Genomic DNA, 26770 nt, shown 5'->3' with positions numbered 1-26770 from the left:
TGTAAAAAGCCAGGAAGCAGTGTCAAATCTTTTTTTTTTTTTTTTTGTAAACCATATAGGGATTCACTGGTTACCAAAAGGTAAAGTGCTACCAAGAAGATATTAAAAAAAGAAAAAAAAGAAAGAAAAAGAAAAGAAAAATTCACTTTGCTCCTACAAGATAAAAATGAACAAAAACAAAAAGTAAAAAATACCTTGTGCTAATGAATAGAGCATTTCAAAAATGGTTACTTAGAAACATTTCCATTGCTAAGCGATTCTGCTATTGAAAACAATGTATATTACCTAAAAACAAGCAAAAAATAAAAACTCTCATATCTGAATGCTTTAAAAAGTTCGAAACAAAATTTTCTAATCTTTAAAAAAATCATCCAAATGATTTTTCAATGATTTTTGAACCCGTTTATTAGTACTATAAAAGTACAATACATTCTGATTAGTCTGCAAGAAAAACTAACAGATGGAAATTTACCAACCACATTTCACACATTTCAATAAAACATTTCCATAAATGGTAGATAATCTGGGGGAATTTCAAAAGTAGAGCTAAATTCCCCCCATTCTTATCTATGCTTTGATGGCCATTAAAATCAAGTAACAAAAAAACCCTAAATTTAGGGCTTCCCTGGTGGCACAGTGGTTAGGAATACGCCTGCCAATGCAGGGGGCATGGGTTCGAGCCCTGCTCTGAGAAGATCCCACATGCCACAGAGCAACTAAGCCCATGAGCCACCATTACTGAGCCTGTGCTCTAGAGTCCACGAGCCACAACTACTGAGCCCGCGTGGCACAACTACTGAAGCCCATGCGCCTAGAGCCCGTGCTCCGCAACAAGAGAAGACACCGCAATGAGAAGCCTGCACACTGCGATGAAGAGTATCCCCGCTCGACGCAACTAGAGAAAGCCTGCGCGCAGCAACGAAGACCCAACACAGCCAAAAATAAATAAATAAAAAAATTTTTTTAAAAAACCCTGAATTTAGGGTTTCCCTGGTGGCGCAGTGGTTGAGAATCTGCCTGCCGATGCAGGGGACACGGGTTCGAGCCCTGGTCTGGGAAGATCCCACATGCCACGGAGCAACTAGGCCCATGAGCCACAACTACTGAGCCTGCACGTCTGGAGTCTGTGCTCCGCAACAAGAGAGGCCGCGATAGTGAGAGGCCCACGCACCGCGATGAAGAGTGGCCCCCGCTTGCCGCAACTGGAGAAAGCCCTCGCACAGAAACGAAAACCCAACACAGCCAAAAAATAAATAAAATAAATAAATAATAATTAAAAATGAATATCTGCTTATAAAAAAAAAAACAAAAACCTGAATTTAGAAATAGACCTCTGAACAGTTGTATCACAAAATATTAAACCAAGATTTTAAAGAACAGTAAAGCATCACTTTGTTTTCTGTATTATTAATAAATAAAATTAAGAGAATTTTCTACAGTTCATCTTTAGCTCATCCTTTTTCTTTTTTGTGTATGTTTTACTATGTATATAAACTATTAGTGTATCACTTAAAAATAAATAGGTATATATACTGGGGATATAGGATCAAAACATTTTTTGTGTATGAGATCTATGAAATCACTAATTTAGAACATGACACAAATAAGGTCTAGGTCATAAGTTTGCTTTCCAAATGGGACAGTATTTTTGCCCATGGTCACTGTTTGACCAGCCACCTGACCAAAATGTGCAGAACTTTGTTTCCCTCTTACCCTGGGGTCTCTCTCACCTACAAGCTTCTTTCACTCTTTTTTTTTTTTTTTCAATATTTTAACCCTGAGGCCCTGCAAAATCCAGAACTGCTTTCTACGACATTCAAGTTCTTTTTTTTTTAATCCTATAAATTTATTTATTTTGGGCTGCATTGGGTCTTCGTTGCTGTGCTCGGGCTTTCTCTAATTGTGGCGAGCAGGGGCTACTCTTCGTTGTGGTGCGCGGGCTTCTCATTGCGGTGGCTTCTCTTGTTGCAGAGCACAGCCTCTAGGTGTGTGGGCTTCAGTAGGCTCGCAGGCTCTAGAGGACAGGCTCAGTAGTTGTGGCACACGGGCTTAGTTGCTCCACGGTATGTGGGATCTTCCTGGACCAGGGCTCGAACCCGTGTGCCCTGCATTGGCAGGCGGATTCTTAACCACTGAGCCACCAGGGAAGTCCCACTTCTTTCTCTTATATTCCTCTCTTCCCTAACTCTGAGCCCCTTGTCCAGCCAACTCCTACTTATTCTACAATTTCTCAGCTCAGACATTACATTTTCTAGAAGACCTTCCTAGATATCTTCTCCTCCTGTAAGGTAAAGGTCAAATGGAAGAACTTAACTGTAATTTTATTGTCTGTTTACACTGCGTAAAAGACATAAGGTTCTCAAGGACTGAGACTACATCTTGCTCGGATCTATGGTTCCCAGGGCTAAGACAGGGCATGGCACACAGTCAGTGCTCATTAAACATTTGTTGAATAAATGAACTTACAGGTCAATACAATCTATCCCAACTGCAGAACAAACAATTCAAAGAACATGGACACAAAGGACATTTCAAGGTTATTTAGGAAGTGATATAATTTAAATAAAATTATCTAATAGTTCAAAATTACACAGAATTGATATAGCCAAAGTTATTTAAAAATTTACAAAATGCTAAGTTAACCTTTTCATTTGTAAACTTGTTTACTTGTCAAAGAGTTGGTGTCCTTTAAAAAAACAGTGAAAAAATCTGTAAAAGTCATCTGGCTGGCCAACTAAAACAGATGCTGTGAGCAAAAGGCCTCCCTACTGGAATCTAGAAGCATCTGTGTTTTTATGGTAAGCCAAGCAGGGTATCTCATTTTCTCATCAAAATATAAGACCCTAGGGCTTCCCTGGTGGCGCAGTGGTTGAGAATCTGCCTGCCAATGCAGGGGACACGGGTTCATGCCCTGGTCTGGGAGGATCCCACATGCCGCGGAGCAGCTGGGCCCGTGAGCCACAACTACTGAGCCTGTGCGTCTGGAGCCTGTGCTCCGCAACAAGAGAGGCCACGACAGTGAGAGGCCCGCGCACCGCAATGAAGAGTGGCCCCCGCTCGCCGCAGCTGGAGAAAGCCCTCGCACAGAAACGAAGACCCAACACAGCCAAAAATAAAAATAAATTAAAAAATATATATATATATAAGACCCTATAAATAGTAGCTGTTTACTTATCACAATAATGCCAAGGGAAAATTCCACAATTTTTCTAACACTGACCTTGCCTCTAGGAAACAATGATAAAAGCCTAGCCACAACGGCCACATAGCTATTATGAAATGAAAATACAAAACTGACAGGCAAATTTATATAAGTTTAGTTATCTGAGGTACTAGAATATTTAACTATCTGAAGGCTATAAAATGTTTTCATTAACAACTTGAAATGTAAAAAATTATTAACTCATTGCTACACAAAAGAATGAAAATCTCAACAAATCTTTAATGGAAACTTCAGCAGAAGTAATTATATCATTACTTTGAACCCTCTTGCACTGTTGGTGGGAATGTAAATTGATACAGCCACTATGCAGGTTCCTTAAAACACTAAAAATAGAACTACCATATGACCCAGCAATCCCACTACTGGGCATATACCCAGAGAAAACCATAATTCAAAAGACACATGCACCCCAATGTTCATTACAGCACTATTTACGATAGCCAGGACATGGAAGCAACCTAAATGTCCATCAACAGAGGAATGGATAAAGAAGATGTGGTACATATATACAATGGAATATTACTCAACCATAAAAAGGAATGAAATTGGATCATCTGTAGAGACATGGATGGACCTAAAGAGTGTCATACAGAGTGAAGTAAGTCATAAAGAGAAAAATAAATATCGTATTAACACATATATGTGGAATCTATAAAAATGGTATAGATGATCTTTTTTTTTTTTTTAAGTAAATTTATTTATTTATTTTTGGCTGCTTTGGTTCTTCGTTGCTGTGTGTGGCTGTCTCTAGCTGCAGGGAGCAGGGGTTACTCTCCATTGCGGTGCGCAGGCTGCTCATTGCAGTGGCTTCTCTTGTTGCAGAGCACAGGCTTTAGGTGAACAGGCTTCAGTAGTTGTGGCACGTGGGCTCCGTAGTTGTGGCTCACGGGCTCTAGAGCGCAGGCTCAGCAGTTGTGGCGCATGGGCTGACTTACTCCACGGCATACGGGATCTTCCCAGACCAGGGCTTGAACCCATGTCCCCTGTACTGGCAGGTGGACTCTTAACCACTGCACCACCAGGGAAGCCCGATATAGACGATCTTATTTGCAAAGTAGAAACAGAGACACAGACATAGAGAACAAACGTATGGATACCAAGGGGGAAGGGGGTTGGGTGGGATGAATGGGGAGATTAGGATTGACATATATACACTATTGATACTATATATAAAATAGATAACTAATGAGAAACTACTGTTTAGCACAGGGAACTCTACTCAATGCTCTTTGGTGACCTAAATGGGAAGGAAATCCAAAAAAGAGGGGATATATGTGTACGTATAGCTGATTCACTTTGCTGTACAGCAGAAACTAAAACATTGTAAAGCAACTATACTCCAGTGAAAATTTTAAAAATACTCCTTTCTTTTCCAACTACATATCTGCATGAGACAACAGATTGAATGCAGAAGCAGATGTGTGAGAATACAGCTGTCTTCTAAGTCAGAGATTTGCAAAAATGTAAAACAGTGCCACTCACTATTTTTTTTTTTTTTTTGCCTTGGAAACAATAGTTATCTTTTCATAAAGATAGGTTCTTTTTTTTTTTTAACATCTTTATTGGAGTATAATTGCTTTACAATGGTGTGTCAGCCTCTGCTTAAAGATACGTTCTTTATGATAACCTGTAATGGGCTTTAATGTTATTTTTAAATGACTCAATCAATAAATATTAAAAATTTTTTTAAATATATAATCCTTATGCCAAAGGAAAATAAAAAGTTATATCATTACTTATGTGAGAGCCTTTAAAGTGCAGAAAGAGAACTGGCTTCTTCCCATCAAAAAAAAAAAAAAAAAAAAAATTGGGCAGTGGTGGGGGCAGGTAACCAGGACTCCTCTGGGCATCACTGCATAGTTTTCAAACTTAAATAACATACTTTCATCCAAAGGTCCACTTTAAAAATTGGATTTTTAAAATATATGGTTTATTGTTTACCAAAGAACTCAGTAGGGCAAAATAAATAGAAAAAACCAAAGTGTGTAGTACCTGATTATAAGACCTCATTACAGATAACTGCAACACTCATGAATCCATTGGTCTTCTCTGTGGTGCTTCAGGCCTAGGTTACATCTCTCTAGAGACACAAATTCCCCCACAGGAAAGGGAAGTAGGACAGAATATACGAACTTGCCCCAGAGCCAGCTCAGCTAACAAGTCTCACTCAATTTTGTGCTTCCTGAAAAATAACATTTTAGAACTGCACTATTCAATAAAGTAACCACTAGACACATATGGTTATTAAAATTAAAACTAATTAAAATTTAAAAATTCAGTTCTTCAGGTGCACTAGTCACATTTCGAGTGCCACATGTGGCTATCAGCTGTCACTGAAGAAAGTTTCATTAGATGGTGCTAGTCTAGAGCAGTGTGAGAAAGGCCATCAGTAATCCATGTCTTCAGGCCTATGGAACCACTCTGCTATAAACTCCTGAAATAATAATTTCTATTAAAATTGTGAAGTCCTGTGGGACTAGAAATGATGGATAGAAATAAGCTAAATTTGTATGTCCTATAGTAATCTTGCAAAGAGCATGTAGGGATACCCTTCACATTATCCATCTCAAATCAGTAACTATTCACATAGGTGACATCCCTTAGGGCCTTAAAATTCCTTTACAAACATATTGAAAAAGAAAAAAAAACTGAGCTCCCATTTTGGTTTTTTGAGGGGAAAAAAAAAACACAAAGGAAAATATAAAAGGCTGACAGCACTAAATGGTGACAAAGAAGTGATGCAGTTTCTTATAAGGTTAACGTGACCCAGCAGATCTACCCCTAGGTTTTAAGTAAAGAGAAATGAAAACATACAGCCACATGACGACTGGTACACAAACGGTCATAGCAACTTTATTCATAATAGTCAAAAACTGAAATAACACGAAGATCTACCAACAGTTGAATGGATAAACAAATTGTGGTACAGCCATACAATGGAACACTACCCAGCAATTAAAAAGAAACTACCTACTGATATATGCAACAACGTGAGTAAACCTCAAAAACATAATGCCAAGTAAAGCCAGATGCTTATATAATATAGGATGAACTCTTTTTTGCATCACCTTGTAATTAGATGAAGTCCTAGAAAAGGCAAAATTAATCTAGAGTAACAACCACACACACACACAAAATCAGTGATTGCCTGGGGCCGGGGTGAAATGAACAGCAGAAAAACATGAAGTAATTTTTTGAGATAACAAAAATGTTCTATATCTGGATTGTATTTTATTGTATATAGGTTATACCTCAATAAAGTGGAGAAGTGATGGTCTGATTTTTTAATGGCTGGGCAATCACCAACAATTCCCATGTAAAGACAGTATAAATGTTCAAACTAGAAAACATAGTTTAGGTACAGGGTACATACACTCATGCAACAAGGACCTAGACCTTAGTACATCTGTACTCAGGTAGGCCTACTGGAAAAGAGAGCTAACTAGGTCTGCAGAACAGATTCGGTTCTCTCCCCAACCAGTCCTCATCCCAGCTGTAGGAATAAACAGAACTAGGAGAATGGCCAGGTCTACCTCTAAAGGCCAGTCTAAGGTTGCTGACCATATTGGCCTGCTAGTCCTGGGCACAGGATGTGAAAAGAGGAAGTATAAAACCTACAACTCCTGGCATGAATGTCCCATACTAACCATCAGATTGGCAATTCTTCCTCCTGAGAAAAGTAAGATTGTTTGTTTTCCCTGTAATAAATTTTCCACTAAGACGCAAGGGAATTTGATCTAAAGTTCTACTCTCCCTATGGGCAGGAATGGAAACAGGAGGACATAGGAATAAATGCACAACCACCCAAACATACACAAGAGAATTAAATGAAGTATTCTCATTTACTTGATATAGAGTAAATAATAAATGTCAGCTATTATTAAGACCATCATAGAGATATTCAGTAAAGAATTATTTGTAATAGAAAAAAAAAATCACAATCTAAAGCTAAATAAATGCCGTGAATAGGAGCATGGTTAAAAGTATCACAACTATGCAGCCATTTGAAAGGTCAAGGTACCTCTGTTTGTACTGACAAGGGAAATGTCCACAATATAGAACTAAGTTTTAAAAAAGAAATGAAATAGCATGTAGAGTAAGTTTTTAATAAAAAAGATACACACTAAATTAATAGTAGTTACCACTGAGGTGAAACAAGAAGGTATACGTGAAACACCTTCGCTTTTCACAATTCTGAATGGTTGGAACTGTTTTTTACAATAAATAACCCTTATCTTAGGAAAATAATTTTAAATATAGAGAACTTTTATGTACAAAGTTGTCCTCTACAGGATTACTTTACCGGTGATGAATTAGAAGCAAACTAAAAGTCCTATTTCAAAGTGATGGTTACGAAAACTAAAACATATCCACTTAATTGAATATCATATCCTCATAATATTCAAATCACAGGATAGTATATGTATACATGTATATATATACATATATAAATATAAATTTTACTTTATAGTTTTATTTTTTTAAGTATAGCAAAGCAATTAAACAAAAACACACCAAAATGTAAAAAACAATTGTGATTGGACAATGGGACTATGAGTGATTTATTTTCTTCCTTTCTGCACTTTCCAAGTTAAAAAATATAGATAGCTGCTATTTTACTACCCAAATTAAAATTTTTGCATTAAAGTTAATTGATGGTATATTTCATTTCGGACCTCTGTTTCTGCATAGACAGTGATGACCTCACACATTAGGAAAATAACTGGAAGGACATGCTTAATAAAAGGACACTGTCATTATTCATGAAATATAAGACATGGTCTAATAATTTGCTTATGTGTGTTTTTTCTTCATAATTAAACCATGTAGGTTAAATCTAATTCTCTTTGACTACAGTGTGGCAAAGATTGTTGTATATAAATTAAGAAAACATACTTTTTAATAAACTGTAAGAAATTACAAAATATGGTCGGAAACACAGAAATCTTTTGGTAGATATACAAAGAGTTAAAATTTTATTTATACTGGGCAGATTAACCAATGACTGAGCATCAAAATGAACACCAAATCATAAGCCAGTTAACTAAATCCTTGGCTCTGTGAATAAATAATTTCCTCTCCAAGACTGCATTAACTTGGGAAAGTTCATTAATGCCTCAAAATACATTACTTTAAAATTTGGAGAAGTACCTGGTACAATATTTAGCACATAATAGGCACTCAATAAATATTTGTGGAATTAAAAAATTGGGGAAGAAATATATCTAGAGAGTGATAAGACCCATATGAAGAAAACTAACAGAAGCACATAAAAGAATATCCAAGTAAATGTAGAGATATATGATGTCATTCTATGCAATGACTCAATACTGTAAGGATATCATCAACTCCAAATTAACCTATAAACTTAATGTAATTATAAGAAAATCCCAATGGGACTTTAGCAAATTCAATCTAAACTGTAACTGGCAAAGTATTATAAATGTAGTAGGCAAAATGAGAAGGGAACAAAATTTTTTTTAATTTGTGAAAGTAGCCAAGAAAAATTTCAGAAAGAATGAGACTGGCCCTACTAGACATCAAAACATGCCGTACACAGTAATTAAAACAGTTTAGTGGAATTCCCTGGTAGTCCAGTGGTTAGGACTCCACGCTTTCACTGCCGAGGGCCGGGGTTCAATCCCTGGTTGGGGAACTAAGCTCCCATGGCCAAAAAAAACTAAAATAAAAATAAATAAAATAAACCAATGTATTGTAGTATTAGTACAGAAACAGACAGTTCAATGGAGTAGAACAAACAATCCAGAAACAGAACCAGGTGAGAACTTGATATGTGAGACTTAGAATCAGTAGAGGAAAGCTTAACTATTCAATAAATGGCACTGAGACGAATGATTATCCACTTGGTGGCTGGACTGGAGGAGTGTCAATAATAACAGCTAATGTGTTTGAGAGCTTATTACACGCCAGACGCTGTTTTAAAAGCTTTACACACCTGCAAACACCCCAGCCCTCACTCCAGCTAACATTTTTGCTTTCTCATAAGAAAATTACTTCTCTCTAAATGATTTTATTTTTAATTATTTATTTATTTATTTATTTATGGCTGTGTTGGGTCTTCGTTTCTGTGCGAGGGCTTTCTCTAGTTGCAGCAAGTGGGGGCCACTCTTCATCGCAGTGCGCGGGCCTCTCACTACCGAGGCCTCTCTTGTTGCAGAGCACAGGCTCCAGATGCGCAGGCTCAGCAATTGTGGCTCACGGGCCTAGTCGCTCCGTGGCATGTGGGATCTTCCCAGACCAGGGCTCGAACACGTGTCCCCTGCATTGGCAGGCAGATTCTCAACCACTGCGCCACCAGGGAAGCCCTCTAAATGATTTTTAAAATATGACTCATTCTGAATTTTATATACTTAGAAGATAAAAAAATCTAATTTTAAAGTGAATTAACTAAAGATTGTGTGTTTTAATCCTATAGCTACCTCTAATTTGATTCAAGCACATACTGTAGCTCCATTTGGTCACATTCAAGGATCACAGCATTCTATTCTTAACCTTACAGAAGCATCTTAAGGCACATACCTCAAATGTATAAGGAGGCAGAATCCCTCATCTGTAGGTTTGATGGCAACCCGCCTATCCAGCCTTTGGTCTTTCGCCTCTTGGGTCACTGCCAGTAAACCTCTCTCGTTCCAGAGGCAGGTCCACACCCCTCATAGTGACTTAAAAAGCAAAAGTCCCTTAATTCTCTTACCTCAAATTATCAACCTTTCTCTCTTCACTTTACAACCAAATTTCTCAAGTCTCCCTTCCTTGCCTCCCATCTTCTCATCCTCTGGCAATCTTCTTTGAAATCCTCTACAGCAACTACTTTCCTGCAATGGCTCTTCCAAGTCACCAATGCCTTTCTAACTGCGAAATTCAGTGGTATCTCCCTCTCTTCAGTATTCATTTTAATTTGTTTCTCTGGCTGTCCTAACATCATCATTATCCTTTCAATTCACTCAAATTCACAATTTCAAGGTCATTCTTCCCTTCACCATCCAATACACACACGCACGTGCATACACACACACACAAATTGGGGCCAAGACCTATTAATTCTACTTCTGCACTGTAACTTGCATTTGATTCCTCCCTTCCATCCTCACAACTTTTGATCTAATTCAGCCAACATCACCTCTCTCCTAAAAAAACTGCGATAACCTAATTGGTTTCCCTGACTCTAATTTCTCTTCTCCAATTCAATCTTCTGTCTGCCACCAGACATGACCTAAAACTAAAAATGTGATTCCTAAATAATAAAGCCCATGTATTGATACTTCATATTCCTAACGCCATACCTTTGTTTTACACTACCCCTTTTGCCTGAATTCCCTATTCCAAACCCCTTCCACCTATGGAAATCTTACCCATCTTACAAAGCCAAGTTTATAAAACTCTTTTTTTGGTTCCTAGTAAGACTGGGTATCTCCCATATCTCTATTTTTTGTGCTTCTCCAACAGTCTTATCACTACTTATCACCAGCTGCCTTAAACTACTTAGTTGAGTACCACTATTCTAAGTTCCGGCATGCCTGTGCCACCCAGTATATGCAACGTTAGGTGAAGTGTTTATTAGCGTTTTTTGAGATACACTTCTGCTATGGTTTGATGTTTGTCTTCCCAAAATCCATATGTTGAAAACCTAATGCCCAAGGCTATGGTATTAGAAGGTGAGGCCTTTGGGAGGTGAGTAGGTCAAGAGGGCAGAACCCTCATGAATGGAACTAGTACCTTTATAAAAGAGGGCCCAGAGAGCTAGCTTGTCCCATCCAGCAGGTGAGGATACCATGAGAAGTCTGTGACCCAGAAGAGGGCCCTCACTCAACCATGCTGGCACCCTGATCTTGGACTTCCAGTCTCTGAAACTGTGAGAAATAAATTTCTGTTGTTTATAAGCTACCCAGTCTCTGGTATTTTGTTACAGCAGCCCAAATAGACTAAGACAAGTTCATATAACATAAAATTCATCACTTCAAAGTGTACACTTCAGTGGTTTTTAGTATATTCACTACATTGTGCAATTATCACCACTATCTAATTCCAGAACATTTCTAGCACTCCAGAAAGAAACCCTGTACCTATTAGCTATTTAATCCCAATTCTCCCCTCCCTCATCCCTTGGCAACCACTAATCTACATTCTCTCTCTATGGATTTGCCTATTCTGAACATTTCATATAAACAGAATCATACAATCTGTCATCTTTATGACTGCTTCTTTCAATTAGCATAATATTTTCAAGATCATCTATGTTGTAGCAAGTGACAGCACGCCATTCCTTTTTTGTGATCATATTCCACTGTATGGATAATCCACATTTGTTTTATCTGTTCATTAGCTGATGGACATTGGGTTGTTTCCACGTTTTGGCTATTATGAATAATGCTGCTATGAACATTCATGTACAAGTTTATGTACGAACATATACTTTCAACTCACTTGGTTATATAGCTAGGAGAATTGCTGGATCATTCTATGCTTAACTTTTTGAAGAACTGCCAAACTGTTTCCCACAATGGCTGCTCCACTTTACATTCCTACCAGCAGTGTATGAGGGTCCCAAATTCTCTACACTGTCATCAACAAACTTTTTTTGTTTAAACTATAGCCATCCCAGTGGGTATGAAGTAGTATCCCATTGTGGGATTTGATTTATATTTCTCTAATGATTATGATGCTGAACATCTTTTCATGTGCTTATTGGTCATTTTCACATCTTTTTTGGAGAAATATCTATTCAAATCCTCTGCCCATTTTAAAATACAGTTTCTTTTTATTGTTGAGTTGTAAGGGTTCTTCATACATTCTGGATACTAGACCATTATCAGACATATGATTTATAAATATTTTCTCCCATTCTGTGGGTTGTCTCTTCACTTTCTTGATGCATGAAAATTTTTAATTTTGATGAAGTCTAATTTATCTATTTTTCCCTTTGGTGCTTGTGCTTTTTGTGTCATATCTTTAAAAAGATTGTTTAATCCAAGGTCATGCAGATTTTCACCTTTGTTTCTTTCTAAGAATTTTATAGATTTAGATCTTTGACCCATTCTGAGTTCATGTTTGTATGTGGTGTGAGGTAAGGGTCCAGGTTCATTCTTTTGCATGTAGATATCCGGTTGTCTCAGCATCACTTGTTAAAAAGACTATTCTTTCCCCACTGGTCTTGGCCCTCTGTTGAAAATCAATTAACCATAAATGTATGGTTTTCTTCTGGACTCTCAATTCTATTCCACTGGTTTACATGACTATGTGACTATCCTTAGGCCACTGCCATATCATCTTGATTACTGTACTTTATAATAAGTTTTGAAATCAGGAAGTGTGTCCTCCAACTTTACTCTTCTTTTTCTTTTTCAAATTGTTGTGGCTAAAATGGCTTTCCAACTCCATATGAATTTTAGGATCAGCTTGTCCACTTCTGGGAACAAAGCAGTTGGAATTTTGAAAGGGGCTGCACTGAATTTATAGATCAATTTGGGGAGTACTGCCATATTAACAATATTAAGTCTTCCGATCCATGAACAGATTTTCATCTACGTTTCCTTCTAAGAAGATGTCTTTCCATGTATTTAGATCTTTAATTTCTTTCAATGTGTTTTATAGTTTTCAGTGTACAAATCTTACAATTCTTTGGTTAAACTTAGTCATAGGTATTTTGTTCTTTTTTTTTTTTTAACTATCACTGTAATCATAATACCTAATCTTTATGGAGCATTTATGATGTGTCAGGAACTGTAGCAACTATTTTTTTTTTTATAAATTTATTTATTTATATTTATTTTTGGCTGTGTTGGGTCTTCGTTTCTGTGCGAGGGCTTTCTCCAGTTGCGGTGAGTGGGGGCCACTCTTCATCGCGGTGCGCGGGCCTCTCCCGTTGCGGAGCACAGGCTCCAGACGCGCAGGCTCAGTAGTTGTGGCTCACGGGCTTAGTTGCTCCGCGGCATGTGGGATCTTCCCAGACCAGGGCTCGAACCCGTGTGCCCTGCATTGGCAGGCAGATTCTCAACCACTGCACCACCAAGGAAGCCCTATTTTGTTCTTTTTGATGCTATTGTAAGTGGAACTGTTTTCTTAATTTTATTTTCAAATTGTTCATTGCTAGTGTATAGAAGTGCAAATGATTTTTGTATATTGATCTTGTATCCTGCAACTTTATGGGATTCATTTTTTAGCTCTATGTTTTTTTCTTGTAAATTCTTTCATCTGTACATAGATATAATTTTCTTTCTTTCTAATTTGAATGCCTTTTTTACTCTTTTACTTGCTTAACTGCCCTACCTAGAACCTCCAAAATAGTGTTGAATAGAAGTGGTAAGACAGCAGACATCCTTATCTTGTTCCCGATCTTAAAGGGGAAAGCTTTCAGTGTTCACCAGTAAGTATGATGTTAGCTGAGGGTTTTTGTGTTAGTTGAGATATATTTGTTGAACTGAATTTTCAGAGTGCCACCTCATAAGGTTGCTCTGAGAGTCTAACAAGAAAAGATCTGTGAAGGTGTTTTCAAAACTGTAAAATACCACTCATTCAATTTAAGATATTCTTATTTAGTAACTGAGTGTTCTTACTCTGAAAAGTTTACTCCAAATGTTCTTAAAGAAATCAAAACAATGTTTGTGAAGCTTTTTTTTTTTTAATTCCAACATCCTGATGAAAGTTTGACACCTATGTTCTTTTGAAGAGTGAAGAAGGAGAGAAGAATTTTTGGAGAAGGAATCAGAACAAGGATCCCAGGCCTTAGAGCCTCTCCCCAGTCCCAACCCCTAAGTCCCATAGCTCTGGGCTCTTCCCTCAGCGAGACAGAGGGCATTCAGGAAAGCAGAAAGTTAGAGATGCAAGACAGGCAAGAAGCAAGAGGCAGCATGGTACAGAAGGTGGAACACAAGTTTCAGTACAAAAAGTTAGCTGTGATTTCAGTTGTTCAGAAAAAAAAAAAAAAAAGAAAAAAAAGTGAGACACCTGAGAATATTAGAAAGTCTAATAAATTTCACATCTTCAAAGCTGCAAAATCTATTGATTTACATCCATATTAATCTAAATTGCTGATGTTAATCTGAGTCACTATAATTAAACATGCTAATAATTCATGATGCAAGTGCCTGTAATACTGAGAGGTTTCTCTGTTTAATAAACTCAGCTTGATAGTATAAGAATAATATAATGGTATTATTTATATTTTTTGGTTATTTAGAAATAATTATTTATAAATAATTGAGTAAAAGATTGGCTGTCGGAAGGCAAAAAGGAATTACTACCTTACTTTTGTTCAATGGAACAAATATTTAATGAATACCTATAATGTTCCAGGCACTGTGCTCTGTGCAGGAGATGCTCAATTAACAATGAAGTAGTGACTACTTTTTACATTTTTTGAATACTGAATAAAAATAAAATACTTATTAAAAACGTAAGATATAAAATACCGAGAAACAATCACCATGTTCCTACCACCTAGTTTAAGAAAAAGAACATTACCACTTCTTTAAATCAACTTTTTATTAAAGAAAACATACATACAGAAAAGTACACACATTGTGTTTGGCTCAAAGAATTTCTGCAAAGTGAACACACCCAGGGTAACCAACACCCAGTTAAAGAAAGAGAACATTACCAACATCCCATACTGCCCCCTCCTAATCACTAGCCCTTCACCCCCAACCACAGATAACTGCTATCTTGTTTCTACCACCAGAGATAGAAATCAGAGTTTAGCCTCTTGAAAACTTTATACAAATGGAAACATATAGCTTGTATTATTTTGTGTGTGACTTCTACCCATCAATATTATGATTGTTAACACTCATCCATGTTGTTGCATGTAGCAGTAGTTCATTTTCCTTGCTTTTTATAGTATAAAATTATATCAATATACCACCATTATTTATCCATGAGTTGTTTCCAGTTTTTAATTATGAATACTGTTGCTAATAACATTACATGCCTTTTGAATAATAATGTATGCATTTCAATTGGATAGCTATACTCCCACCCCCCCACCCCTACATACACCCCCTCCGGAAGAACTGCTGGATCGCAAGCATACATGCACACGTTCAGCCTTAGGGAATTTTGTCTAAGGTATACAAAGTGATGTTTTGATATAAGTATACCTTGTGTAATGATTACCACAACAAGCTAATAAACATATCCATCACCTCACAAAGTTACTTCTGTGTGTGTGTGTGTGTGTGTGTATGTTACTTCTGTGTGTGTGTGTGTATGTTACTTCTGTGTATGTGTGTGTGTGTGTGTGTGTGGTAAGAACACTTAAGATCTACTGTCTTAGCACACTTCTTTGGTGGTCCAGTGGTTAAGACTCCGCGCTTCCAACGCAGGCGGCGCAGGTTCGATCCCTTGTCAGGAACTAAGACCCCACAAGCCACCCAGCACGGCCAAAAAAAAAAAGAAAGAAAAAGAAAGATCTGCTGTCTTAGCAAATTTCAAGAATACAACATTTTTTAATTAACTATAATTACCATGCTATCTAGCATTGCAAGTATTTTCCATGGAAAGGTCAGTCAAGGTACCTAATTCTCCATACTGCAGGAAATAACTTATGCTTTCTTAAATGTCTGAAAATTGGATATAGGTGAAGGTATTAAAGGAAAGGTAAGACAATAACGCTGAAATCTAGAAATAACAAGGTTGAGTATACATTTGGAAGGAAATCTGGAGAAAAAAATCTTGAACAATTTGTTAAAGTAAATTGGAGAGCTCAAAATCCTAAGTCAAAGGTCCTCAACTTTAGCATACACCAGAATCTCCTTCAGAACTGTTAAGGGATTGCAGGGGCCCCACCTCCAGAATTTCTAATTTAATCAACCTCTGTGGGGTGAGAGAATCTGCACTTCTAACAAGTTCTCAGGTGATGCTGATTAGCTGGTCTGCAGATTCCACTTTGAGAATCATTGCACTGAGAGAAATAAACTTCATAAAAACAGAAATAATGGCAGGTTCATTTCCTTCTACAATAGAAGAGAAGAAAATCTGGAAAAGAGACTTCAAAAATGCTCTTGGTCCATTTCATCCTTTACCTTGGTAAAACTTTATAGTTAAGTTTATTTTGATGCTTTATAAGTAGTAAATTGATTGGAAGTCTATATAAACAAAAAAGTTATCAGACTCAATATCTGCAGATCGAGAAAAGGACTGTATCGGAGGCCAGCAGCTATTTAAAGTTAGATCTATGCTATATTAATGACTTGGATAACAGAATAAACAACAGTAAAGTATTCAATAGTTGGCAGAGAACATAACATTAAAATCCAACTACAGACACTGTCCAAAATGATAATTTACTAAGGTATACAGAAATAAACAGTCATTCACCCATTCAACAATCATTTACTAAATAACACTTTCATGCCAGGCTTTGTTCTAAACAGTGGGATCTAAGTCTGCTATCATCTCAAAAAATTTTGTCAATATTATTCTCTAGGAGAAAAGTAACTAGGATAACTAAATTGTTTTAATCTCCCCACTCAGATGTTTTTTTGGAAGACTCAGAATTAGTGATTAGTTTTATTTTCATTGCTTGTCAAACCAAGTAAGAAAATGTTTGTTCATATGCACATAACACTAAAAACACTTTACACTTTTAAAAAATCCACCAGCGATGGGAATTCCCTGGCGCTCCAGTGGTTAGGACTGCGCTTTCACTGCCGAGGACCCGGGTTCAATCCCTGATGGGGGAACTAAGATCCCATAAGCCACTCGGCCAAAAATAAATAAATTAATAACAAATTAAAAAAAAAAATCCATCAGTGAAATCCTAAAATTCTCTTTAATATTTAGTGATTTTATAAAGAAGTGAATGCTGGATTTCAAAAATGACAACTTATTTCTTACTTTAATAATTTTCCTATTTTCTCCATTACCAAAGATCTACATAGCTAGTGCAAAATACATCAGAATTTTAGCACTTCATTCCGAATTTAGCAAAGGACCAAAACACCCTGCATTACTCATAAACAACTAATGCTAATTCATTTGATTGCAAATCTATAGGGCACAAAGTTGCGATAAATTATTAGCACTTTTTGGCTTAATGGCAAAAAAACAGGAAAGAAAGGAGGGAGGGAAGGATGGGGAGGAAGGGAAGAAAATCAGCTTATCAGCTTCCTAGAGTAATTCAGACAAATTTTATTGAAATGATCTTTGTATCTGCCCTTATAAAATACTATAAGGAAAAAATGTAAATCAACGGCAAAAGATAAATTTAAATATAAAAAAATTTTTTAAAGGAGGGATTAAGTTGCTCGTAAACTTCATATGGAAAAGGGCCAAGAAATGCCAAATGAAGAAAAATGAGGGGGGCTAACACTACCAGATAGCAAGAATAATTTTAAAGCTATGGTAATTAAAACAGTGGTATTGGTGCACATATAGACAAACAGAATAATGAAACAGAATAGAGTCCAGACTTACAGTGGATATAAAACAGAGGTAGCATTACAAATCAGTGGGAAAAAGGATGGAATCAATACATGATATTAGGACAACTGGTTACACATATGGAAAAGATAAAATTAGCTTCCTAATTCACACCAAACACAAAAATAAATTCCAGATGAATCAAACACCAAAACCTTTTAAAAGAAAATCTTTCTAACTTCAAAGTGGGAAACGATCTCTTTTAAAACATACAAGTACACTAATTATAGAGGTTTAAAAAAAATGGGTAGTTATAACTACAATAAAATTTAAATCTAAAACTCTGCAAACATGAAAAGATCACCACTGAACAGCCCAAAAGAAAAAAAATGGGCAAAGGATATGCAAACGTAATTCACAGAAGAGGAAACTCCGAAGACCAATATGAAGAATGCTCAATCTCACTAGTAATCAGGAAAAAAATGCAAATTTAAACAATAATATTATTTTACCCCTATCATATTGTAAAAATTAAAATGTCTGCAATATTAAGCGCTGGAGAGGACATGAGTATCAGGTATTCATATACTGCTGGTAAGACTGCAAACTGTTGTAACTAGGTAAAGATAAAGGTCACTGATCACCCAGCAATTCTATGTAGCTATTCTACATAGGGTATATGTCCACGTCTCTAGACATATATCTTAAAGAAACTGTTACACACATATGTAAGGAGACATATACAAGAATGTGTGCACTGGGAGAAATAAAATTGAAAACCACCTAAATTGTCCTCTGATAAGAAAACAGATAATTGTGGTATATTTACAAAATAGAATACTACACAATAAACAGAATTAACTAGCGCTATGTAATTTCAACATGACTAAATCTCAATCACAATTTTCAATGAAAAAATGCACGCTGTAGAAGGAAATATACAGTATGACACCACTATATACATTTTTAAAACATACAAAACAATATATTAGTTATGGGCACAAACATACGTAGATGTGAACAGAAAGGATTTATACCAACTTTAAGGTAGTGGTTATTTCTGGAAAAGGTCAGTGGAATCAAGAAGGGATACAAAGGGGATTCAATTGGATCTATAAGGTTTTATTTCTAAAAGTTAAAAGATATAGAGCATATATCACAGTATGTAAACTTCCCTGGTGGTGCAGTGGTTAAGAATCCGCCTGCCAATGCAGCGAACATGGGTTCAATCCCTGGTCCGGGAAGATCCCACATGCCATGGAGCAACTAAGCCCAGGCGCCACAACTACTGAGCCTGTGCTCGAGCCCGCGAGCCACAACTACTGAGCCCTCGTGCCACAACTACGGAAGCCCATGCGCCTAAAGCCTGTGCTGTGCAACAAGAGAAGCCACCGCAATGAGAAGCACGTGCACCGCAACGAAGAGTAGCCCCTGCTGGCCGCAACTAGAGAAAGCCCACGCACAGCAACAAAGACCCAACGTAGCCAAAAATAAATAAATAAAATAAATAAATTTTTTATTAAAAGAAGGGATACAAAGGGGATTCAACTGGATCTATAAGGTTTTATTTCTAAAAGTTAAAAGATACAAAGAAAATATCACAATATGTAAACACAATCTGGATCATGGGCACATGGATATATGTATATGTTACACTATTTTCTGTACTTTTCAGCATGCTTGAAATCTCTTAAGGAGCATATGAATTATTCTTGTTTAAAGTGCATAGAGCTAGAAATAGTTATAGTCACACAATGAATATTAGTTTGCATCATAAAAAAATAAGTTGAAAATTATGAGTTTAAATTTATTTCTTTATTTCTTTTTGGGTGTGTTGGGTCTTCGTTTCTGTGCGAGGGCTTTCTCCAGTTGGCGGCAAGCGGGGGCCACTCTTCATCGCGGTGCGCGGGCCTCTCACTATCACAGCCTCTCCTGTTGCGGAGCACAGGCTCCAGACGCGCAGGCTCAGTAATTGTGGCTCACGGGCCCAGTTGCTCCGCGGCATGTGGGATCCTCCCAGACCAGGGCTTGAACCAGTGTCCCCTGCATTGGCAGGCGGACTCCCAACCGCTGCGCCACCAGGGAAGCCCGAAAATTATGAGTTTAAATCACTAGGAAATTGAAGGCAGTGTAAGGTAGGTCTCAGAGCCCATTCAAGGGCATTAATACTGAAGTAGGATAAAGGACCTCATTAAGAGATTTTTACCTAATACACTATACCCAGAGTATGGACCCTTAAGAACAGCCTTATAGCAAGTGACTAGTGTCTTGCTAATGCAGCTGTTTCCAAGGATTCACTGCTCTAACAATTCAAGAATTTTCCATAGTAAAATAATATACTTTCACCTTACACCTTTGCACCCTGACTTAAATACCTGAAAAAAGAATATATCCATCTTAAGCATAAATTCCTCTGGGTTTCAGAAAGAAGAAGCTAGTTGATAGTGCTTAAAGAGTTCAATTTTATTTTCTAAAATGTATTGCATTTGAACATACTTTATAAAACCTCCACTAGAGTGATACACAAAAGCAATAACTACTGCATACAAGATTGCAGAGAGCTGATATGTTCCGGACAGTAAAACTCTGATTTAGGAAATGGGACTACAAAACATTTTATATTATTTGTTTTGTCTTGTGGTACTGCCCATGAGCTGTCCCCAATCTAGGACTTGTGTTCCAATCTGAAGGTTGGTTATTTGGTAAAGATGTCATTCACCCGTAAAAATGTTATAAACGGTTAGGTTTCTGGACTAGGTTACAAAAGCTTTTTCAATATACTGATACTAAATATACTAGCCTGACCTAGACAAACAGCCAGATTAGCTAAAACTTACCTCTAACATCCTTCTAAACCCCTTTCAACACCTAAGAGAGTTCTCTCTCTTAGATTCCTAGTTAAGATCATCTTACTCCTATTTCTTAAAACAAATTACCTCCACTAGATGTAAGAATTTATGAAGAAAACAATCCCTTGGTTTTATTTTCATTAATGTATGTGTATTTTCAGAAAGGGACTGCTAAATCTCCAGTAAGAGAGATTTCTGGCAATTTTAAAAGAGAGAGTACAAAAAAGTTCAGGCATTGTGGAAAGCCTACCTTCTCTTTCCTTTTTCTTCAGGAGTGGGGTGACAGTGGTAGTCTAAGGGGTCTGGAAAGCAACACCAAACAGAGAAGCTTTACTAAGGAGCTTCTCCCTGCCTAGAGTCAGCTCTCCTCAGCTATTAAGGCTACATTTCAGATTCTTTCCTCTGCTTCTGATTCCCTGATTCCAGAGCAGCTGCAGCACGAAGAGAGTTCTGAAAGACGGTGTGGAGGCCTGGGGCAGTGGCAGCCGTCTGTACGTGGAGGTCATTTATAAATAAGAGTCTATATTCAATGTAAGTAATAAGAATTACAACTTTAGGATCTGATTTATTACTAGCAAAAATTTAAAACAGCTGAGAAAAACCTATTACCTAATTGAATCTTTTGAAAGGCCAAAAGGAACCAGATATGTTTAAATTAATTGATCGTGTTATAAAATGTATCCAACTTGTCATTCCATATTTTTCTCATATAATAAATACACTAAAACAATAATGACAAAAATTATTTTCTTTTAGGTTCTTTAGTTTTAAGATTAGGGGCTTCAAAGTATTTTAGGGATTAACCAAGTTCTGATGACCTAGATGCTATATTGAATAACATTACACAGTTTATTCTTCAGTTTCCAAGATGGACTAATTATGATGCTTTCTTTTACGGTCAGGAAAAGCAAAGGCCAAGATACACAGGTTACTAATGCTATCATCAGCAACACTGATACAAATCTTCAATTACAGAGTGAACATAAATACCGTTTACAAGATGATGATGTCAGAATGCCAAAATTAACTAAACCAATCAAAAGCAGTAAAAACTCAAAATAGCTTTTCTCCCATAAAAAGAGAATTACAACAAGGCTGACTGTATTTGTTAAACCTGGATAGGTAGTTGTTAGACAATTATTGCTATAGGAAGAAAAGATAAGACCACTCGAGATGGGCCAAAGGTGCTTAAATTTTCCGAAAGATAGAAGGTAGTTTTTGAAAATTAAACTTTGACAGCAGGCTCTAATAAGTTCCAGGTAAGGTAAATCTACTCTTCTTTATACCCTTGCAACTAAGTTGATGAACTGACCTGAATTCAAATGCTAACCCTGCTTCTTGCTGGCTGTGAACCTGGCAAGTTACTAAGGCCCTCTCTCTGAGTAAAACAAAGTTAATACTACCTACCTTGCAGGGTGGTTTTGTCAGGATTAAATGAGATACATTTGTAGTTAAGCAATGGTACCCAAAGCATACTGATGTGTGCCAGCGTAGAGGAGAGTCTCTAGCAGCATGCTCAAGGGCTATTTCTGACCCTGTCTTATCCTACCTTCTCTCAATGACTAGAATGGAGACACAGAAGTCATGATTATTAAACCTACAGATGAAACAAAACTGGACGAGAGCACTACTATGTTGTGTAACATGAAAGAATCAAGGAAACCTTCAACAGGTAGCAGAAATGGACCGAAAAAAGGTGAATTGTAAAGGGGATAAATATAAGGTCTTACACTTAGGTTCAATAAAACAACTGCACAATACCTAGCATGCAGAGGAGGGGGGCTGATTTTAAAAGAACATGAGAGTTGCAACTGACTGTAAGCTCAGTATGGGCCAAGAGTGTGATTTACTGCAGAAAAAAGCAAATACAATTTTAGCCTCTATTAATAATGGTAGTGTCCAGCTTAAGAGAATAGTTAAGATAATAGTTCAAGGATATTCTTCACTGATCACTGTGTTAGTCTCTTGAGCACATTTTAGAAGAAACGCTGACAAAACAGAACATTTCCAAAGGAAGATAACCTAAATGATGAATGGTTTGGGATATAGGATATTTGAGGAATTGGGGATGTTTAACTTGCAAAAGAGAAAATCCGAGGGAATATGTAACCTGTTTTCAGACAGCTAAGGAGCTATCATATGGAAAAGGAATTTTGTTTAGTTCTACGCAGTTCTAAACAGCGGAAATAATATGTATAAAAATTACATGGAACCCCATATAAAAAAGACCTTTCTAAAATGACACTAAAATGGGCTAGCCTTATAGCGATGCACCCTCTATCACTAGAGTATTAAAACAGAGATTAGATTCATTTTCAACAAAAATGTATTGAGCACCTAGGCTCCAGGCAGGTGCAAAGCACTGATGATAGTAAGTAAAAAACTAACATGGTCTCTGCTTTCATGGAAAGCAAAGTCTAGTGGTAGAGGCAATCACACTAATAAATTTTAAATGACAGACAGATAAATATCTAAGGAAAGGAATACAGTTCTTCAAGAGCATATTAACAAAGGATCCTGACTTAGTGGGGGATCAGAACAGGCCTCCCTTAAGTAGCTGAGTGATCTATGAGTAGGAGGTAAATGGTTGGGAGCAGAACATCACAAAGAAAGGAAATGCACGTGCAAAGACCCTGTGGTAAGAGGTTCAAGGAATTGAAAGGCTTATATAACCTGAGCATAGAGAGTAAGGCGGTGAGTAGAGATGCAGGAGCAGAACCACAAAGGGCCTTAAAGGCCCAGTTAAGGATTCAGTCTTCTCCCAAAAGTAATGAGCTGTTACTGAGGGAGGGGTTTAAGTAGCAATGGGCATGGGAGGGAATAATCAATGTGGTGAATGGCATAAGGAGGCCACTCGGGAGCTTCCCGCAGTAGTCCAGGCCAGAAATGATAGTAGTTTGGGAAAAGGGGGTGGAAATGAAGATGTAGAGAGGTTGACAGATTGGAGAGATTTTTAGGATGTTAAAATGACAGAACCCATGTGACTAGTCCAGCGGGTGTTTTGGATATAGTTTAAAGCAGTAATGCCCAACCCAGATTCTTTGGCCCTAATAATTAATAATACCCTTTTCTGAGGGGGGAAACAGAACTCAGTGATGAATTTTCCTTGAGGGCAGAGGATATGGTAAGAGACAGAAGTATAAAGAATGACCCACTCCCCCCCCCCTCAGGTTTCCAGCTTATATAAGTGGAATGCATTGTGATGCCATTCACTGAAATAAGAAACCCTGTAAAAAATACTAATTAGGTGGGCTAAGACCATGGGTTTGAATTTGAACAAGTTGAGTTTGAGGTGCCTTGGTTTTAAATAGTCAGTTTGACATACTGATCTGAAACTTCAATGACAGGTCTGCACTGGGAGTAAGATACTGAGAATCGTTGGCATCTAGATAGTAGTTGAAGCTGGGCTTAGAAGAGATTGCCTGGGGAGAAAACAGAGAGTGAGGAGACAGCCTTGAGGAATATCTGCATTGAATAACAGAGTAGAGGAGGGTGAGTCTGCAAAAGAGCAGCCTGACTAAAAACAGGAGGGAGGCTGAAGCCAAGGGAAGAGCATTTTCCATGAAGGAGGCAACGGTCAACAATGTCAAACGCTGCTGAGACATCAAGTAAGACAAGGAATGAAAAAATGTCAGTTAAGTTTAGGGGCACGTTTCAGTGGGATGATAGGGCCAGAAATCAGGCTGCAGTGGGTTGAGGCGTGAGTAGGTGGCAAGCAAATGGGAGACAAATAAATGGAGACAAGATTTCTGGCTGTAAAGTGGGAAGAGACAAGGTGACAGCTGTGGGAGTGGAGGGAGGGTTTACGATGGGAGAAGCCTTAGTTTGTTAAGAGGGAGCAGGTGAATATGGAGGAATAGGGCTCCTTAGAAGCGGGGGAGAGAATCTGAAGCACAGTTGGAGGGAGTAGCTGTAGATAAAAGGAGAGACTGCGGGGAAAAGATGAGAAAGAGCCTAATTATATGACCTTTAAGGTCTCTTCTCACTCTAGAATCTCCTGACTTAACAATTTCCTTTAGGGAGAACATTTGTGTGTATGCATAATCTATGCAAATTTATTCAAATATTCCAGTAGAAATAAATCAGTCAAGCACATCCTTATCCCCTAATGACGCAGTTAACGTCCCCAGGTTTATGACCAGTGTAATCTCTGGGCAGGATCCATCCCTCAGGTTTTTGCTCAACGCACACTGCAGTACACCCCAGAACCAGCCTTATCTCCCCTCGCCAAACCCATACTACCCCGCGATCTCAGAGGCTAAAGGAGGAAGTAAAATTTAAAACCCTGAAACTACAACATATCCTGCTGCATTCGAAACGGCTGTCATTCATAAAAGGAAAACGCGACACTCCAAATCCATCCCCACTCCAAGCTCAAGGCATTTCTGCCTGAGCCGGCAGTGACACGTCCCCCAGATGGCCGGGGTTCTACATTGAAAGTCATTTGCACCCCCTCCTCCTTTCTCAAGACCTTTTATTGTGAAGAACAGAAATGGGTTCCTTTTGGTACCTGTCACAGCCCTCGCCCCAATGCAGCGGACGGATCCTCCGCAGTTATTCCAGAGGCGGCACCTAATAAGCCCTCGAAAGAGGGTGCGGAGAAACCCCTAGAGCCCTCAGACCGGCCTGGGACGGCCACGAGCCTGCCGCTAGCTTGAGAAGAGAGCGGGACAAGCCCCAAGGGATGGAAAGGGAGGATTAAGGGAGACCTAGGAGACCCGGGTAGCGAGGGGGTCTCCTCCCTCGAGCTTCTAAGGGGGATGGAGTTTCTGAGGAAGGCTAATCCCCTGCCACCGCTCCCTCTTCCCAGCTTCTCTGGCCTGCCACCCCCTCCACCGCCCCGTTTGCTCAGGCTCATTCCCCTTCCCTGGGGCCGTCTGGACCTCCAGTTGTCCGTGAGCCCGGCACCCCCGCCTCGGCACCCCCGCGGCTCCGCGAACTGCACTCACCCGGCCCGCCATCTTCGCGGACACGTCCGACTCCACCGCTGCAGCTCGGCGCTCTGCGCTCGGAAGAACCCGCCCCCGCCGCGCGCGCGCCCGCTGCCCGCCCTCGCGCAGGCGCGCAGCCGTCTACACGCCGCGCACGCGCTTCGCCGCGTCTCCGACACCCCCGCCCTGCAGTGCACACGCGGGCTCGACTGCAGCCCGGGGTGGGCGGGGCGGTGGCGCCATTTTGAACGCGAGCTGCCGGGGGCGGTGGGGTTTGTGGGTCTTTCATGTAAGTGTCTGCTGCCGACTTTCTTCAGGGCCCCTTTTGAGAATCTCATCACAACTGGCCGTTTGCGCCGGACTTTATAAGAAGTATAGGAAGGACGTTGATGCTTTTAATCACTGAGCCCTTGCTTATCTCTGCCCTTTAATGGCCTTTTAACTTTATGCTTCCAGACCCACTTAAGTGTGAAAATGTACGTAAAAGCACCCAGCGCGGTTACTGGTCTTCCCCCCTGGGAAGATCAGTAATGTGTAGTTGGTTCTGAATTCAAATTCTGCGTGAATTCAGGCTTTTGTTTGTAGGCGGACGTGTTTCCTAGCTCCTGGAAGTAATCAGCCTTGGCATTTACATTTAGCTTATGTGTAGCCTGGAAAACTCAGGTTAAGAGTTTCTTCAAATGTGTAAGTGAATTGTGACTGTTTGTATATCTTTATATATTAGTTTATTATTAAATATATTTATTAATAAAGGTAATTTGTATCTCTAACAACTTTTGTTAATTCCCAGTGTTCATTTTAGACAATATATACACGGTGGAATTTGAATAAACCATGCCCTAAATTCGGCCTTTTTTTTTTTTTTTTGACCTTTATGTTTCCTTTCTACCATACCATTTCCTCAGAATAGATAATAATAACAGCTCTCTACAAGAAGAGAGGTTCTCCCAAACAGGGTCTCTGATGATCTTATTGCCTCTACTATCTTATATTTCTCTTTATATTTACACAAGACAATAAAAAATGATAAGACTTGTTACCTTTTCAACAGTTAATTAGAAAAAAATAGTTCTTTCCAATATGAGGAAAGGAAAGAATTAGAAGAGCTGGGCAGGCTTATAGCGATTTAAAATGGAAAACTAATAACAATAAGTGACCTGAAGATGGGCAGGGGACAGAAGAAAAAAAGTCAGGTAAGTTTTGTAAACTCTCACACTGTACCTGAGAACCAGAGTGTGCTGTTGGACAAATCAGATGTTAACTAAATCATCGATGGATCAGAGTTTATCAGGAAGGACAGGGAACTAGTTGAACTCTGATCTATTAACTTGGAAAAGCTATAAAAATAATTAAAATAGATTGGGGAGTTGGAAGGCTTAGATTCTCGTCCT

The 26770-nt window shown here is 38.4% G+C and overlaps 1 protein-coding gene across 3 annotated transcripts in view; it reads right to left on the bottom strand.

Annotated features, from left to right (window-relative positions):
- Positions 1–25472, bottom strand: part of NSF (N-ethylmaleimide sensitive factor, vesicle fusing ATPase) — a 159899-nt gene extending 134427 nt beyond the window's left edge. For 2 of the 3 annotated variants that reach the window (XM_068530702.1, XM_068530700.1), the window contains exon 1: positions 25398–25472. In XM_068530702.1, coding sequence (XP_068386803.1) covers positions 25398–25409 — 12 coding nt within the window. In that variant the 5' untranslated portion in view covers positions 25410–25472. Of the gene's footprint in view, positions 1–20698; positions 20718–25397 lie in introns of those variants that run through there. The other variant, XM_068530701.1, reaches the window with a different exon arrangement.
- Positions 25473–26770: the final 1298 nt, after the last annotated feature.

Source organism: Eschrichtius robustus, chromosome 20, assembly GCF_028021215.1.
Source record: "Eschrichtius robustus isolate mEscRob2 chromosome 20, mEscRob2.pri, whole genome shotgun sequence".
Classification (NCBI taxonomy): domain Eukaryota; kingdom Metazoa; phylum Chordata; class Mammalia; order Artiodactyla; family Eschrichtiidae; genus Eschrichtius; species Eschrichtius robustus.
This window is presented reverse-complemented; position numbering and strand designations above follow the sequence as displayed.